General features: G+C 36.8%; 1 protein-coding gene across 1 annotated transcript in view; it reads left to right on the top strand.

The window, feature by feature from the left end:
- Positions 1–19,191, top strand: part of DNER (delta/notch like EGF repeat containing) — a 135,105-nt gene that overhangs the window by 101,838 nt on the left and 14,076 nt on the right. The window contains exons 8-11 of the mRNA XM_050902366.1: positions 1,682–1,906; positions 13,397–13,519; positions 16,828–16,941; positions 18,029–18,160. Coding sequence (XP_050758323.1) covers positions 1,682–1,906; positions 13,397–13,519; positions 16,828–16,941; positions 18,029–18,160 — 594 coding nt within the window. The remainder of the gene's footprint in view (positions 1–1,681; positions 1,907–13,396; positions 13,520–16,827; positions 16,942–18,028; positions 18,161–19,191) is intronic.

The following is a 19,191-nucleotide window of genomic DNA, read 5'->3' as shown; positions in this document are numbered from 1 at the left end:
GAAAGGAATGAAAAACAATGATAATGATAATAATAATAATATGACAATAGCAATACTAAAAGAATTAAACTATACAAAGCAAGTGGCACACAATGCAATTGCTCACCACTCGTTGACCGATGCCCAGTTAGTTCCCGAGCCGCGATCCCCCCTCCCAGTTAACTCCCCCAGTTTATATACTGGGCATGATGTCATATGGTATGGAATAGCTCTTTGGCCAGTTTGGGTCAGCTGCCCTGGCTGTGTCCCCTCCCAACTTCTTGTGCCCCTCCAGCCTTCTTGCTGGCTGGGCACGAGAAGCTGAAAAATCCTTGACTTCGTATAAACACTACTTAGCAACAACTAAAACCATCAGTGTGTTATCAACATTCTTTTCCTACTAAATCCAAAACACAGCACTATACCAGCTACTAGGAAGAAAATTAACTCTGTCCTAGCCGAAACCAGGACAGCAGGCTGCTATATAACAGAGACATCTCCTCCATCGTGATCCTTTCTCTCGCCATCAGGCACAATTTGTGGTTTTTTGTTGTTTGTTTATTTGTTTGTTTTAAATTTGTTTTTCTCTCTTTCTGATTGAATATTTTTCAAATCCTAGAATAGTTTTTCTTGCATTTACTTATTTTCTTTGGTGTCTGAAATGTTGCTACAATTTCCTGGGTAGCAGTGGCAATGTGGTCCGTTCTTTGTCTTTTGGAGTGGCACAACTGCAGTGGTTTACACTTTCTATTAGAGTAGATTGGTAAAGCTGGCTTGGTGGGCCTTGAGTGGAGGCTGGCCCAATTTGCTCCTAATTTCTCATTCCCAGTGATTAGTGTATTGTAATGTTAAGAGCTGTTCTACAATGTAAGATATTCCAGGGAACTTTAAGCCTGAAAAGTGATGGTCTGTACAAATGGACCAAATACTCATTAAAAAATATTAGAATTGAATGGAAAGGACAGTTTGCTCTTTTATTTGGAAGGGTGCTAGAATTTGAATATACTTTTCTGACTTGCTTTTGGGTACAATAACCATGCATCATGTTACTACGTATATGATGTATGTGTAGATACAAACTATAGTTAGTATAGTGCAATTTGTTTAAATATTATTATTTTCTACATCTGATTAAAAAAACTCCCTTGCAAAAATATCCTTTTCTTTATGTCTAATTTTTACATGGTGTTGCTTCAATAAATCATTGTCTCTCCTGGTAATGAGAAGTATGTTCTTGTAAAAGATATTCTTTTAAATTATTGAAGCTCAAGTAAACTCATGTGCTGCTTTAGAGGTTGTTATTCTTAACATACACATTAACAGTAATGAGAAAAAGGTCAGGTTTGGCTTTTCTTTTTTTTCCAGGCTAGTCTGTTCCTGATATTTAGAAAATCTCTTCTGCTTTTCTAGCCAGATGCATTTTGGAAAGTGAATAAGCACTGTCAGTTTCAACAAATATTTTTGCAATTCACTGCCTTAATCATATGATAGTATGATTCTACCTGCAACATCTTTTATGATACCATGTTAATGGGTAAAATAAGAGTTTAATATATATAGGAAGTCTGTATTTTTGTAAATTTCATAGAATCAAAACAATAGGAATATAGATATATCAATGGCTTACTTTTAACTTGCTTTAGTTATTAAAATTGTATGCATAGCAGAATGCTTACTTATCAAAACGATTTATTTCTTTTAGGGTTTTTAGGAACCTCTTGTGAAGACAAAATAGACCCTTGTGCGTCATCTCCCTGCCACAACAATGGAACGTGTTATGCAGACAGACTTGCCTTCTCCTGCAGTTGTAGTCCTGGATTTACAGGACCTACATGTGCTCAGCTGATTGACTTCTGCGCTCTGAATCCTTGTGCGCATGGCATTTGTCGCAGTGTTGGAACCAGCTACAGATGCCTCTGTATCCCTGGTTTGTACCAAACAGTTACAAGTTTTGTAAATCTTCTAATATTTTTATTCCATATATAGTTTAAAATTACTTCCTTTTTTTTCTTTTCAGTGTATAAAACACATTGAGCAGATGTTCTGTCTGTTTAGAATAATGATAGGAATCTACACATTCCATTTGGAAAATCAAAAATTGCAGAGCGAGTACTGAAAATACCCACTGAGATCCATACGGCTTGGTTGATATCTACAGCTGTATTATAAAACCATAGTCTGCAGGATAAATCTTTTTAAGGTGAGGTATCAGTGTCATTGGAATTACAAAATTTGGTAGAGAGAATGGAAAATGTGACACTGATCATTGGGGAAGGAGTGGAAACAAACAAGGTAGCTGAACAAAGGTAGAGAAGGAAAAAAAAATCAGTTACCCCAAAGGTTTTAGTTCTGCCATCTGTGTTCACATAAATTATCTCTCTTCAGAAGTTCCAGTGATACTGCTTAGGTGAGTATAGCTAGTAGACTCAGCTGGTAACTGTTCGACAATATAACCTAACAGTGCATGGTGTCTGGGTTGCATTTTGCTTAGTTCTAGATTTTTTTTCTTCATTGTACCAATGTAACAGAATATTGGGGTGCTTAGAGCTCCCTTTATACGTTTTAGCAATGATAATTAATAGGTGAAGTAGAATGAATGCTATCATGTGCTGCACATCCACGACTGCTTAAGCACTTTCAGGGTGAAAACCAATAATCTTTGTTTTCATTTGAATAATTTTGGTGCTTTTTTTTTTTTAAAGTCTGTTCCTATAAAGCTATAAACTTGAAAACTGCAGAAGTTAAGGGGAAAATAAATTCCCAGTGTACAAGGGATAAACTAAGGAGTGATATTGGATAGTTAGTAGCTCTACGTATACATAACGCTGTGACATGCATGTTGTTCTACGAAGTGCCTTTCAGAGGAATACCTTCTCTCTGCTGCTTTGCCTTGCCTTGTGGGAAACTAGTCACAATTCTCCAGCTCTTTTCCCTTCCTTCTCAGTTAGCAGGATGTGCAGGTATCCTACCAATTGCACAGGTTTTGCCTGAAGTAGGCAAGTAGTCCTGTAAGTGGCGACTCTGAACACTAGTACATGCCACATCCAGATGTTTTCTTTTTAGCCTGTGCATAGAAAGAAGTCAGCTTCTTTCTCTTCCAAAAAGAAGTTTCTCCTTTTCCTCCCAAGAAAGAAGCCCTCAATCTGTTCCTAGAACACTTCAGATTAGGATAGTGAGGTTTAGGACAAAAAGAAAGTAAAATAACTGTTTAACTTGACTTTCATGTATTATTGGCATTTTGAGGAAGAAAGATGTCACTGCTTTCTGCTTCTTATGGCTTTAGAGCAAGGTGAAATGTAGAGAACTCTCCTATTTTCCTTGGAAGGAGTGAGCTTTTATCTAAGATTCTGTAGCCCATAAAACTGGTATCTCATCTGAAGAGAGATCCCTGAAGACACAAGAATTACCAGCTAATGTCTTTGTCTTGGACAGTATATTGAGTGCACACTTCAAAGTGTTGCTTTCAGTAACTGATGCATGCTATCTTCAAGGAAATTCCAGATGTTGTGACTAAAGTTTGAAACTACTTAAGGATGAAAGCATTCATCACTTTGTAGGACTAATGGATTGATTTTTGAAAATAAGCCATCGCTCATCAAATCAATAAATGTGGGAAGAACAGTTTTCAGCATTATGAGTACTTCATCATAAGGCTTTGTGTTGTGTAGCAAGATTCTCACTGATGGAGGCTATCCTGAGAGGGAGGCCACAACACGGTTGTGTTGTTTCACAGTTTTGTTCCTGAAATTTTCGACTTGCAGTGTGTTTTGATTTTTGTAAGGAAGATACTTTTAGTAATAGGTTAGACAACTGGCTATGTAGTACTTAGTGCAGTTACAGAGTTTGTGCATATGCAATACAATTATTCTGATCCAGACCATGATGTAACAGGGAAGTCTGTTTTGATTAAATTTTATAAATCCTGTTGAAAAAAGGTAATTTTTGGAACTCAGTTCAATGAGCAGTCCTAACTTTCCTAGACTGTCTAGTTTTCTTACATTGATTCTGATAGGTCTGAATTTAACTGGTATAGAAAACACTAACCTTCTGTGCATTTTGTGTTGAGTTGTTTCTCCACCAGAATGGATTAGTTTTATTTGTGGATATGGGGAGTTTGTAATGAAATCTACTAATGCAGCATTTTTAGAAGGTGTCAGAATTAATCACTGCTATTTGGAGACATGGAAAGGACCACCAGAAGTTGTTTTTGTAGAGGTACTCACAAATGAACAGAAGCTAATGGAAATTTGTAGTTTGGATTTGACAGATTTATAATTAAATGACATAATTCTTATAAAGGAGAAAAATATGAAAGTGAAATGCAGACAATACCATAGTAGTGTTATCTCATAATTCATTTTTGTCCAGCAGATGTGAATTTATACATACAGGATTATAAGAATCTCATGTAAGAGCTTTAACCATTGAGACGTATTAACTTATTTAACACCAAAAAAAAAAAAAAAAAGCAGCCTCCATTTTATGGACGGTTTTTCAGGAAGCATCCTCAATTCTTCTGCTTGCAACTTTTCAGAAACCAGAGGGTAGGTAGATTTTTGTGGCAAGATAGGTCCAGATGTTTAAATGACCTCAAATGTTTTCAGCTCAGATGTTTCCGTGAATGGTGTGGGCAGTTTTCATCTGAACAGAAGAATGGCATTATATAATGCAGAAGAGTATTTCCTAAAGTGTAGTTTGTTTTATATATTTCAGGAGGTGAAGATGATAATTCTTTCATTACAAATTTTCAGTCTTCCTTTTTGAAGTGTTTAATTGATTGGCTGTTCGTTTGCATAATAGAGGAATCCTTAGAGAAAAGGATTGTGTATTGAGATGAAGAGCAACAGGCCTAATCATATTTAAATAGAGCTAGCCTATCCTGTCTTATCGAGAGCACACACTAGAATTCATCAGTTGATAATTAGTTCCATGTCTGACAAAATATCTTTTTGATTGCAGGTAGTTGAAATTGCCAGGTGCTGTTTTCCTAAATTAATTTTTAGAACTGAGAATTTAAGAGTTTAATATTTACTCCTTCGTTTTGTATATTCTTCTCCTTACCCAGCCCCCAGAAGGACTAAATAGCAGAGGGAGTGAACAGGAAAAAAACATTTGAAGTTGAAAAAGAAAATCTGGAAAGACAGGAAAAAAGTGCTCAGCGGGTAGGACTATGAGAGTTAACTTGGTAGCATCAACCTGTTCCTTGATTGGCTAGCGAGTATTTTGTTAACTTGTTTGGATTCATAACAGAAAACTGCTGTTTTTCTCGCTATCGAATGGTCCAAGCAGTTAGGGCATGGTCAAGAAAAATCTCTCCAGAGGGTGGAGAAGTTATTGAGATGAGGAGCTGCCTAACTCTGGACAACAAGGAAAGTGATCAAAATGTATCAATGTGTTTTGATCTTTGAGTGGGTTTTAATATATGACCGAAATCACAGTTGACTGAAAAAAACAGAGATTGATGAAGAGCATTTTTAAGACTACCAGTGCTGTGTATGCTCTGGGAAGTTCTGAAAAGAATTGTCAGGATTCAAATGCTGTGAATTGTAGAAATCAAAACACAAGAAGAGATATTCTATCTTTGTATGAGTGATGGGAAGATAAGTCAACAGAAACCTGAATTTCCCAATTAGTGTAAAAAAATTTTCTTCTAAATTTCTGTTATAAAAAGGGATCCGATTTCTGAACTGGAGTATCGGGAGCTGTCCAGCACAAGTGCCCTTTCCCGAGTCATCCATGGTAGGAAAAACTAGACATTTCTTTTTCCAAGGAAATCAGGGAAGTTTTAATCTTCTTCTGCATGTTCTTTGTCTGTGGTTCAAACAACAAAAAGCTAGTTAAATATTCTTGGACAAATAAAAGCTTTTTCCCTGAAATTTGTCACCTAAACCTGATTAGAAGTTGTTGGTTAAGTTTGTTCAAATTAATTCCGTGTCTCTCAGGACTTAAAAGTAGTCTCAGACCTCTCATGTTATGGAGACTGATTTTTATTTAAATAATATTTGTGCATTTAAAAGTTAGCCAGATGAGAAGCCATAGAGGTTGCATCCAAGACCATATATGGCACTTCTTTAGTTGAACTCTTTTGTGTTGCTCCATGTGTGAAATTTAATGGGAAGTATTTAAAAGAAAGATTTATTTTTTCCAAACCTTTTGTAGACTGCTGTAAACTTCACTTTTAAAAATGACAATTTGTTTTAGAAGGAATTCCCTCTACAAATAGCATTACTTGTTTCATATAGAGGTGGAACTAAAGGCCAGATTATGTGAGCTTGTCATTAATCTGTCCATAATTTAAAAACTTTGGTAATTTATTTCAAAAGATCATTAAAGAACTGCACCTAAGTGGTAGCAAGATAAGAATAGTCAGAATCGTTTGTTTCCTTCTTTTATGCCTTTTCATTGTTATGAACGTACCATTATGGGTTTTTTAAGTCATAGCAGTAGGATTTGAAGCAATTATCTTCAGAGATTTTCCCCATGAGTCAAAGGGATAGTAGATAAATGGGAGTCAACTTCTGTGTAGATCAGTATTTAGGAGGCATCATAACACACACTTTGCCAGTGGTTTGCGTAATTATCGCGTGTAAGGCAGACAAGAGCAATTAAACTTGAGGATTCCTAGGTTGCAATTCCTAAAAAAAACTAAAGTAATGACTATAGAGCATGGCCTAACACATTTTTGGTATCTCTATCAAAAGGCAGTTTGATAGAGTGCATGAGTTATGTCTCTGTCATATTAAAAAGCTGGATTCTATTTACAATTCTGCCTGCAGAGACTTCGACGGTCTCTGTTACATTACTTGTAAAGTGGATGAATAAAATTTATGTGCAGTTTAGTAGCATTATCAAGGGTTAATAAAAACATGCTGAACTACATAAAGATATTACCATACATTAGTAGGAAAGAAATGATCTCTGCCTCTTGACTCTGAGGCTTTGTTGCTTGCAGGCTCTCAGCATCAGTGTGCCAGCTCCTAGACTACTGACTTCTTTGTAGAGGAGTCTTTCACTTTCAGACATGTCCCTGAATTCCTATTTATTTATTTATATATTTTTTTAGCTATATTAATGGTAAGTTTATTAAATGACATTTTAGAACTCTCTTCTATATTGGTTATATGGTATATCTGCAACATACTGTTTTAAAAACTTTAAAACCTGCCACTTATTTTTTTGTGTTCAGCTCTAGGATGCCATGTTCTTTTTTTTTTTTTTTTTTGAGGTATTTTACAGAGGATATAATTTCTTGTTACAGAAGCAAAGCGCTGCAGAGTTTTGCTTCTATGTGTGACCTGAATGCCATCCTTCCTTTATGCACTGTTTCTGCTAGCAGGCGTAGTGTCAGCTGGATTTTCATCTGTGTTACTTCTGCCTCAAAAATTAAACAAGAGAGGAATTTTAAACAGTTCCAATTAGCCCAAGGTCTGTGAAAGTCTCCTTGCTTGGTAGGCAGTTTGGTTTCCGTGCTTTTTTGGCCAGTGTACAGATTTGAAGAATGATAAATGATAGTTATTACACTTGCATATCTGCACAATTTGCAGAACACGCACAACCAGGCATTTACTACTAATTTTTTTTGTGTGTTGGTTTTCATTGTGGGCATCGTTACGGATAACCTACAACATCTAATAGCTTGTCTAGAAAAGCTAATTTGTATAAGTTAACTTGGAATGCAGTCTAATACTTTTGAATGTTCCTGTTTCCAGAATGGGGGGAAAAAATGTATAAGTTATTTCCAAGTCGAATATACTTCTTTTTCAAATGTCTGCTGAGAGGGCTCTGTGGAATTCACAAGCCTATGTGACCATACCTACTTTGTATTACGTATGTGATTTTTTTAATTGCACATGAAACTTTACCTTTAAATCTTTAATTATATGCTTACACACCCCAATTGTTAATACTTATCATCTGGCCCTTTACAGGTAACAAAGAAATACCCAGTGTTTGGACATTAGATTCATAGTTTGTGTCGTATTTTCATGCTTACCCATGTTAAAGAACTAATCCTGATAAAAATTCTTGTGCTCATTTGTTGGATTTCTCATCTGGAACCTGGTTCATGAAACCAGTGGGACCCCATTGTGTCTGTTCATAGAATGTTTATTTAGTCCCTGAATCCTAAAGCATTTTTTTCCTCCTCTTAAACCTTTTTTATCTTTATTCTCCATTATTTTAACAGAGCTGCTGTTATCAATTTCAAATGCAAATATTTAGTATATTCTTTTTAATTTTGTGTGGCCCAAAGGGAAGAAATCTGTCTAGAAACTGGATAACTTAATGTTGCAGCAAAGTTTTGCATTTGGCTTTCTTAAAGACATAGGGGTATGGCGTTTGAAACTGCAAAGCATATGTACAGACATTAACACCTGCCCTCTACTTTATAAATATATATGATAGCACATACAGAACATTTGGGGGAAAAAAAAAAAGTGTTTCAGAAAAAATTCCACAGGGTATGAAGAGTGGTGGCAACTTCAGAAGTAGTACCATGGAGTATGTTTCCTCTGCACTTGATTTTTTTGCTCATGCAGCTTAATAGATGGTTATAGGAGCGTAGGTTTATCTTAGTGCCTTTGCAGAGGCAAGTGCAACATTTGTCTGTAGCAGTAGCCATTTTTCTTTTTTCTTTTTCTTTCCCACATTTTCGAACTGGGGCAGGAAATGCAAGCTCTGGCAGAAGTGACTTTAGGTTAATTCCAGTTCCAGACTGTCTGTGAGCCCTTTATTGCTTCTGTTTCCTCATCTTGTTTCCACTTCCACATTAAGACAGCCCTCCATGCAATCTGGCCATGGCTGGTAAGCATGCCTTCCTGCCTTCCTACCTTCCTGCCATCTGGAGCAGCTCTTCTCTCTTTCTCTTATTTAATTGCTATATAAGCTCAGACTTTAACTGAACACATTTGTTTCTCGACTATATAACATGCAACTCTCTGTTAGCGAGCGGCCATATATAAGAACTGATGCTGTTCCCTGCAAAATAGAGCTCTCTTGCAAGGTGTCCCATTAGGCCTTCCCATAAAGATGGGATTTTTGTCCTGCTGCCTTGACTTGCTGAAGTGTTAAGTGTGGATAAGCCCAGGGAATCACTGTTGAGGAGCTAGTGTCTAAGAAAGCCTCAAAAGCTTTCAACTTTATTGATTTATAAAGGGAGAGTAAGCTTCTCCCTCTCTCTTTTGTTAACCTGATAGTGCAGATATTCTCAAGAGGTTGCACTGCTGTATCTTTTGTTCTATCAACTGCTCTCGAAGGCTTTGACAAAGCCCATGGCTGCTTATCAGCCTGCGTGACACGGATTGTGTGCTCCCTTTCACGTTTTCTCCCTTTGCAGTTTTTAACATAGCCATGTGCAAAGACAGTGCACCTTGGCGTGTAGCTCTCTGAAGACCATGCCAGAGAGCGTCAGGCAAATATCCTGGCCTCTTCAAGGCAGCCTCCCTGTTGCTTAAGAAAGAGAAACAAGGATTTGGGAATCCAGAGGAGAGTGGCAACAGATTTGTTTCTGGCTTTGTAAAGACCAGTAGCAGAGGGACAGTCATGTAGAGGGAGAAGAGGTAGTGTAGGGACATCTTTATTTTAGGGTTTTTTTAGATTCCCTGTCCGTTCCCCAGCCTCTGAAGAGAGCACATCAGAATGGGACCATCATTGGCAAGTTCTGCTTCAGTTCATGAAGGTGCTGTTATTGAAGGCATATCCAATTTCTAGTGACCTTTAAAAAAAACCTTTTAGTAATATTAGTTGCCCTTTTTGAAGCTGCAATGCCCAATGTGGTTTTTTTCCCTGCTCACGACACAGCAGCTGGAGAAGTGTTGTTAATGTAGGTATTATTTCTTTCTTTCTGAATATGTCCACAGGAATGTTATACACCACAAAAAATGCAAATAGCTGTATTTGGCATTGCTTGTGAACGTAAAAGCAGCAGAATTGTAATGTTACTAGAAAGAGAGGAAGCAACTATACTAGAATCTGTTATTCTGAAGTTATCTATGAAAAATTCTCCTGTTTCCATCTGAATTCTTTAATGAAAATATAGAAATTATTTATGTAGTCTTTTTGAAGATACATGTATGAATTCAGTATAATACATGGTTTATATATCAGTATAATTTAAAAGCATTAATACAGAGAGAAACACTTATTAAGAATGATATGGTGGCTCTTAGGTCCATGAGAAGAAACACGCCTTTCCATCGGGTGCCTGGTCCCACAGCAGAACTTTCTCCATCACAGCAGTTACAGCAGAAGGAAGCTGCTGGCACTAGGGTGAGGACAATGAGGGTGAAATCGTGTGTGGGCGAGATCTGCCCTCTCGTGGAGAGAGAAAATATATTTCCCTCACTGTGTGCGGTGTGGGCTGTCTTAATCCTAAGGATATGATAGTTCGCATTGATTTTGGAAGGCAGACAACTATTCAGTCACCGAATTCCCTCTGTTCCCTTTGAAAGGTAAGAAGTGGAAAGAACGTATTCTGAAAATATCTAATTACATCTGTGTTTAACACAGGGAATTCCCGTATGTTTTTCTTTTAAGTTTTCTGATTTTGGTGGTATGTTGGCTACAGATACCACTACGTAAGGATATTTCCCTTCGTCATAAGCTAGGTAAACTTCGTCATAGGCTAATAAGAAAACCCATCACATTTAGCATAGTTAATTCTGTATTGCTTGGCTAACAGCTTTGGAGAAACTGGTGCTGAAATGTTTCTTAATAAGCTACTAGTACAACTAACTATTTACTATGAAAAGACAATTTTGTGCAGAATCAAATGGGCAATATTGCATATACATCTTGTGTAGTACCAATGTGTTGTATCTTCATACAGTTTTATTTTGAATTATCCACAGTAGGGGGAGGGGGGGTGGAAATGGTGTCTGGAGGTGGCATTTGTCGTATTTTCTATGGTTCTGTGAGAATTTGGGGGAAAATTTAGACCAGGAGAGTGAATATAGATTACCACTTGCTAAGATGAGAATCTGCTCCTCTCTCTGGTTCTTTGTTCATGAAAGATACCCTCATTTTATGTCTATAAGTTTTGCTACTAACTAGAGATTATCTGAAGAAGTAAAATCACACTGCAGAATCTACACTTTGTATTTTAGGCCTTTTCCCTGGCATCTTTATTCATGCCTATTGCAGCTTTATTCATTGTATGCTCATTCATCTGTTGCTTTTATAGCTATATGTAATGAGTAAATCAAGATTTTAAAAAGCATATAAACACTGTTCCAGTGCATGGTATTATATTATAGATTACAAGTACATATTCATGGTATTATATCACACTAACAGGTGGTCGAGGGGAATATCGGCTATGATGAGTGAAGAAGGTTAAATGTCTAACTGATTTAACCAAAATTAATCCATGGTAGGGGTGGAAAGAGTGTCATTATGTACTGTTAACATACGATGACATATCTTCTCTGTATGACTGTTCTTTGTGAAACTGTTTTTAATATGAAGGCATATTTGAAACTGCCTTTTTTAATGTGTAATATAGACCTTCATCAGAGTGAAATGTCAAGAACATTGAGCAAAACTGACAAATAGAGGCAAGCTTTTGTTTAAAACAAATAAAAAATTTCCCAGTCTACATTGTTTTCAGTACCAGGCAAATATTATAAAATAACAGCCCAACGGGACAAGAGTCTGCAGTAACCTCTGCATACAAAGCATCTCTGGCATTATTCTGTGGACAATAGTATGGGCTAGAATTTCTATCCTCACCTTTTCACGAATGGGTAAAGAAGAGATGGTGCTATGGTTCCATGAAGCCAAACCATTTACTAAAACAACCGAAGCACTAATTTGTGTTAATTATCCAGTCGATTCAGGTGATGTTAACTGCGTGGTCTTTGGTTTGCTCGAGAGGGAGGTAGGCTCTGTGATGCCCCAAGTCAGATGCTAGGACTTGCAGTTATTAGCAGCACATAGCTAACAGTTGAAGAGATGTAGAAAATGCAAAAGTCTGGTCACTCAATTGTTTGCTGTAATTTCCAGGAAGGGGGTAAACATCATGAAAGGCGCATGTTTTAGTAGAAATTTTTGTACTATTTGTATTTTTACTTTCAAAAAGGCAAGAACATATTCTGTTTAATCTACTAAATTCTGAACCTTCCCCTAAAGGTAATTTGGCTACTTATGAAGCACTCCATGTGCCCCCAAAGAGGGGGAAACAACTATTTAGAAAGACTCGAGCAAATTGCCTGGTACTTTTTTTATTGGTCAAACACACTAGCAGTTTTACAATTCTTCTGTGCTAATGCTTGTCTGTCAGGAAGAAAGCGGTGTTTATGTTGCATTTAAATGCATTATTTGTACTTAATGACCTATCTGTTTTCTTTTTTTCTTGTTGATGTATTAATTGCCTATAAATTTAGACATTGTTTCTGGAGTTGGAAAGCCCCTACCTTAAGTAAGAAAAAAAAAAAGAAAGAAAAGAAAAAAAATAACAAGAAAGAAGAGAGGAGGCTTTTCATTAACAAAAGTATAACCTGGGTCTATTGAAGAGGAATTAAATAAGCTTCTCGGTATCAAATATAATAGTCTTCAAAATGACCAGGCTTATGATTCTTCATATTTAAGACGAAGTAACCAGTATTATCAGGCAAACGTATTTTAGCATGACAGCTAGTTTATTTCCTCTGTTACACTATACTAATTAATGCTGTTACTTAATATGAGTAGGTACTACTTTGACCTGATACACTATGTCTAGAAAGTAATTTCAACTACTGTTAAGACTAATGATCATATGGCACACTAAACAATGAGAAAAGTGCTATTTCAAGTGGATTAACTCCTTATTTCTTACCTCATGATACAAATGACTCAGTGGCCATTAACAGGTCTCGTAGCTTTTCTGTGCTCCTACTTTCTATGTCTGCATAATCAGGCCGTAATACCTGCCTACAGCTTGGGAATACTCTAAAAAATTAAGTATCTTAATGCTTCTACAGTGTTTTGACATTGTACAGCATTAAAGTTAAAACATATTATGATTCTAACTACTGTTATACAATCATCACCACTTTGACGAAAAGTGGCTTTGATGCAAGGATCCAAGAAAGCTAGGAGATACGTCGATATTAGTTTATTCCTTTTTACAATCTGAGTGCGGGTATTCACGTTCCTAGTGGCCTTGGTTATCAGCCTATGTGCTTATGGCCTCGCTGTGGTTTATTGCAGGGGCAGCGTCTGGGGCTGGGGCTTCTCTCAGAACATTGTGCTTCCAGGATTTTTTTTGTAATTTTCCCCTGAGGAGCAGATGTCCTTAAAATCAATGTCTTAACATGTATCTGTCTGCACAGTATATTTCAATTAGTAAGCATCTGCCCACAGTCTATAGTTGCCTAATTGTTAATTTTTACTGGGAAGTGTTTCATAGCTTGTTTTATTTCCTCTTCGTGTGATTTAGGTTACCACGGCCTTTACTGTGAAGAGGAATATAACGAATGCCTTTCTGCACCCTGCCAGAATGGAGCCACCTGCAGAGACCTTGTCAACAGCTATGAGTGTGTGTGCCTTGCTGAATATGAAGGTAGGATGGGGTTTACCTCTTGTTTTTTGAATTTTTCTATGTGTTTTTTATGGTAGGTTCTGTTACAGAGATACACAATATCCTCCATTGAGCAGAAATAAATCCCACATCTAAAATTAACGGAAACAAACTTCAATGTAGATCCTGATCCCATAATCTTGATTCAAATGAGTAGTTTGGATTTAGCTGGTCTGTGAGGAATGCATGTCCTTGTCTGGGGACAAATGGCTTCTCTCTGTTCTTCTTAGGTGTACTCTTTTCTGCTGTTTTTAAGCTATGTTAGAAAGTGATGAGTTTTTAAAAGAAAATATTACTGATGAAAAATTTTATTTAACAGTTATTCTTAGGAGCCATTACGTGGAGGGCTTTCCAAATTCTTTTTTTTTTCTCCAGTGAAGTGAGTTAAAAACATAGTAATAAAAGATTAGTATTTGAAACAGATTAGCACAAAGGAATAAAAATGAAAGTTTTATGTTGATTGTTCATTTAGAAGACCATAAAGCCCAGAGACTAGTAGGTCTGTGACTGCTTTCCCATGTTAACTGCAGCTATTCCTAGATATGTTCGAATGGAATCAGTCTTCGGCATTTCTTAAGTAATTTATAAAATAGAGGAGAAAAGTATGTGTTTTGCTATACAAAATCTTCTATTTTGCAGTGGATTTCAGCTTTAGACAGAGTAGCACATATGAGCTGTCTGTGACATGTCCCTCTGTGGAGGGCTAAAGTGATACTTTTTTTGTGTATTCTGTTTCGAATCATGCTGTGAGAACAATTTGAATGTAATTTTATATGTTATTAGTATTAAAATATATATATATTTTACATAGAATGACTATGTTTTAAGGAACATTACCCCAGCATTTTCTCATTAAGTGTATCAATCCTTATCTGTGTTGATAAGTAATGCTCACGTAACAGCTGCTTGAGGCTAAATATGTATTTCATGCTGGTGGTTGCACTGCTCTGACAATAGATACAGAATTCATAATTTTAGAGGCTTAGTGAGGAAATGACCCTCAGCTTTTCATGACAGTTTAAAGAGCACTTAACCACAGTGTTATGACTTCATGTTCTGTTCTCATCCGACCTGTACATGCAGCTGAAAGCATTGTGTGTGCAGCACATTTTGCTTTAAATGAAAGCAGGGGACCTGGTCCTTTAAGCAGTTTTTGCTGATTACTGAGCTTTCTTCATTCCAGTACTTAAGGTATTCAGTGACACCTAATGAATAGAGCTGAGGTACCCAGCTCAAGATACTATGTGGGCCATTAGAGGCCTCAGTTTTACCACCACCAACCCAGACCTCCACGTCTGCAGTCCCTCCTTCTGCCTCCATACCCCCCTGGCTGGCAAACAGACAAGAGCTGTTATCGCTGCTCTGGACTGAAGCATATGCCAGCGTGTACCTGGGGGCTTCTGGCTCTGCTGGCTTCTGCTGCTTAGCTGCAGGATGCTCAAACTAGAGTGCTCTGCCTTTTTGCTGCTGACAGACTGACCAAATGATTTCAGCAGGTCTGTAGCGAGTGAGTATATGTGTGTGTGTGTGTGTGTATATATATATATATAAAATATATATATATTTAAAATAAGTTGCTTTTATGTGTTTTTTTAATTATCACTATAAACTTGAGATTGTTGTTTTTATATAACTCATGTAAGCTTGCATTGCTGTACGTAACTGCAGTGTTGAACACTAGAGAACTAAGCTCATTCCTTTTAATTGTTCACTCATTAAATAAATCTGCTTGTGTACATACATCTGATATATTATGTGTCCAATTTCTTCCTTTTTTGTATTGATTTTTCTTTCTCATATTCTTTTCTCTAAAGACTCTATTTGCTCACTAATTTTACCTCTGTATAGTTCTGCGTCTCAAACTGTCCAAATTCAAATTGACAAACTGCCCAATTCCAGTGCAACACAATTGGTATTCATGAAAGAGGCTGGGAAGGAGTAAGGCAGGATCAGCTGCATGTCCCCTTTTCACATGTATTTGTCTAACCTCTCCTAGTCCTCCATCATTGTAGGTTCTGTAATCTCCACAAGCAACATAATTCCTTCACTGTTATTCACTGCCTCATGATTAGAAACATTTTCCTGATGCCAAAGCTGTGTTGCAGTTTTTATACATAATAAACAATATGAGTTTATGCTTCTATTGACTATGCATCTTTACAGTTTGCAGGACAGTAAGGATTTAGAAACGTGAACCACCTTAAAAAGTGAAAAATGTGTTTGTGATTTGTAAATGTTATCACATGGAAGCATTCAGAATCCTGTCCTGCTCTTCAGTTTGTTGAAATTCTTGTAAAAAGTTTAAGAATGGGAAAACTTGAAGATAACTTAGGATTTTAGCTAAGTGGTCACTTTGGATTCATTCCCAAGCAAAGAATGGTAATAAGACTTAGATTTAGGCTTAAAACTTACATTAATGGATAAATTTAAGCAGGTATTTTAAATGCAAGCTAATTTCACTGTAGTAGATACATTATAAACAAAGTCCCACCAATCATTCATTATTCACATACGTACATTTATTTTTTTCATGTTTCAGGGCCATCCATGCACTGATCAGATCATTCATGTATTGATTTTTCTAGTTTTATCTGAAAAGTAGATCCAGAGAAAATGATGCACGTAGCAGCAGCAGTAGAGCCTCTCCCCCCATCCCCAGGTGGGACTCTGCTGTGCTTTATGTTCTGTATGCCAGATATGGCTGTCTCCTGCAAGGCAAAGCTGCTGAATTCACATAGCGTACACCTGAGAATGAAAGAGCGAAGGTAGTGGCATGAAGTTGAGCAACCCAATTATTTACTTTTAGCTATACATTTGAATAAATTAATTTCTCTTTTATTGCCTTAATTATACTCCTCAGTTTCCTGCAAAGTCAGTAAGAGGCATCAGAATGCTTGTGTATATTATTAAAGAAGTTATCATGTAAAATTCTTACTGAAGACAATTATTGTCTACATTTTATTGAAGAATATTAGATAGCTGATCAGATTATGCTTTATTATACCATTGGTTTTTCATAGACACTCCAGCAGTTCTTGTTAGCAGAAATTGCCCTACCTCTCTTATCCCAAAGCCTCAGTGGGTGAGAAGAGCAGAGAGGAGGCGTGTGTGTAAAAAGTTTAGCCACCATAAAATATATGGCTTTAGTCTTATGGCATTAGCCTAATAAGACAGGTTTGGAGGCTGCATGTTGTTGTGCTCATCCAGGTGAAGTTAAGTTATCACATGTACTGATTTCATGTTGTCAGTATAGGTCATGTTAATGGCAACTACTAATTTTACCTTTTCAGGAAGGCACTGTGAATTATACAAAGACCCTTGTGTTAACATCAACTGTCAGAACGGTGGCACTTGTGACAGCGAAGGTCTAAATGCTACATGTATTTGTGCACCTGGATATACAGGCAAGTAATTTGTACATTACACACAACGTCTAGTTGTCTGTGTCCAAAAGAAGACAAATACCAAGTAAGACTGTGTCTCTTCAAGGAAACAAATTAATTTGGACTTTGCTGAATTGTAATCAGTCTACTGAGAACGCGCAGTTCTTGATATTACTTGCAACTGCTTTGAACTTTAAAAATTTTGCAGCAAAAAAAGCCTGTTACTAAAGAGAATTCACTAAGCTAACAGCTATTTAACATGCCTTATGACCTTACTGCGTGAGACTAGATTGCATTTTAAAAATAACATTTTAAAGACTTCCAGGTAAGCCAATATACTAATTGGACACTGTTGAAACTGGAAAATGTTTTAACATTGACCTTAGTTACTGCAAGCTGAAGAAACAACTTACTCCGTTACCTTAATATGCAATTGCTAAAAGCCCTAAAGTGCTTGTTATGAATCAATTTACACTTTCAGAGTAATGGTAAGCAGCCCATTTAATCCTTTGACCTTGTATTTAAACTGACATGATTGGTGTAATCCAAGTATCTGCTGTCAAGATAATTTACAACCTGATGCTCTGTTAGTCATGTGAGGTAATATCCAATGTGATAGTAATAGATAAAGCCATTCATAGCTGTTTTGTAGATCAAATTGTGCTTTTTGATCTGTGCTAATTAAAGGGCATTTTTTGGAAAAGAATTAGCTTTCCGTTGTACAGTGGCTGTTTCTCAGAGGCACTGATTATCTGCGTTGTTGTATAGCACTTCAGAATATACATGATAAATTGTTATACATTTTCTTGGGATGGAACTTATATTTAAAGAAATGAGACACACACAATCTGGGTGAGGTTAGTCAAGTCACTTAGCCCTGAGACTTTGTTTTCACCTGGTTGAATGAGGATAATATTTCCTTCATGGAGGCTGTGAGACTTATTTCTTGAAACTGTTATAGAATATTTTTGATGTTCTGAGAATAAAGATGCTATTGAGCTATAAGGTGTTTTGCAGCTAGAGAAAAATTAAATGACTGATGATGTACCTGCTACATGAGGCACCCGCTATATAGAAGTTTGGGTTTTTTGTTTTTTTCCGATATAAGGTGAAGAATGTGAAATCGATGTAAATGACTGTGACAGCAACCCATGTCACCATGCTGGAACTTGCATAGATCAGCCTGGTGGTTACATCTGCCATTGTCCACATGGATGGGTCGGTGCAAACTGCGAAATACGTAAGTTTTGTAGTTTTCTAAAAATTTCTGAAAATGATACCTTATAATAAAGAAATTTATATTTGTCTCTACCTATTGGCACAAATACTCTGAATCACCTGTAAATTATCAAAATTCTGTTAAATGCATTTTATTTTAGGCCATAATATTTCAAAAGTGGCTATGAAAGTTAGAAAATTCTGTTTCTGGGCACCCTACTTTGAGATGTGTTGGACTAGATTGTCAGAGATGCTGTCTCACAGCTGGGCACTAAGTGGTTTGCCTTTTAATTGCACTTATACTTCAGAGCTTACTTTCATACTTACCTTGGGTAAAGTGTACTTCCATGGAGCTACAAGCATGGTCCTAACAGACTTGTATTGATTTCTGAGCACCTGCAGTTCTAGTGATGTTTCAGCAAAACAATTTTGAACTTCCTTACTTAAGGAAACGAGTCCTGTGTAATTGTGCTGTGACTTGTGTGTGCATGCATTTACCAACTTTTTCAGGAATAGCCGATTCCAACCATAGCTGATTTCCACCAAATTTGTTAGAAAGATAAAGGTCTCCAAAACAAAATATTTCCTAAGCATTTAGTAAGACTTGGAGAGGTTCCATTGGTGGATCTAGTGAAGGAACAGCTTCAGTGTGATCTCGCTTCTTAGTATAGCGAAAAGCTTCAGTGTAAGTGCACCCTTACGGAGCAGTAGAGAGTCCATGAGAGGAAGAAAGTATGAAGCCCAACTGTGGAAGAGTTAAAATGGAAATTAGGCTTCATTAGTTCTGCTGCTCACAGAGCTGCTTTGTATTTCCCTGATTTCTTGTTCTTGGGCTACAGGTGTTGTCTTTACTAGGGAGTTTAGCTGTGTATTTAACTGCTTGAATGCTCAGGTACGTGGTCATAGATCCCTTCAAGTCACTATACAGATACATAAGTTTGTGTGAGGGGATTTACACCACTTGGCACAGCTAATGTTGCAGGGATAGGTGATAGATTAAAAAATAGAAGGGACTCAGAAAGCTCCTGTTGTATATTCATGAGAAAATACCTA

This window comes from Gymnogyps californianus, chromosome 10 (genome assembly GCF_018139145.2).
Source record: "Gymnogyps californianus isolate 813 chromosome 10, ASM1813914v2, whole genome shotgun sequence".
Taxonomy (NCBI): domain Eukaryota; kingdom Metazoa; phylum Chordata; class Aves; order Accipitriformes; family Cathartidae; genus Gymnogyps; species Gymnogyps californianus.
Note: the sequence above shows the minus strand (reverse complement) of the source record. Positions and strands in the feature narration are given on the sequence as shown.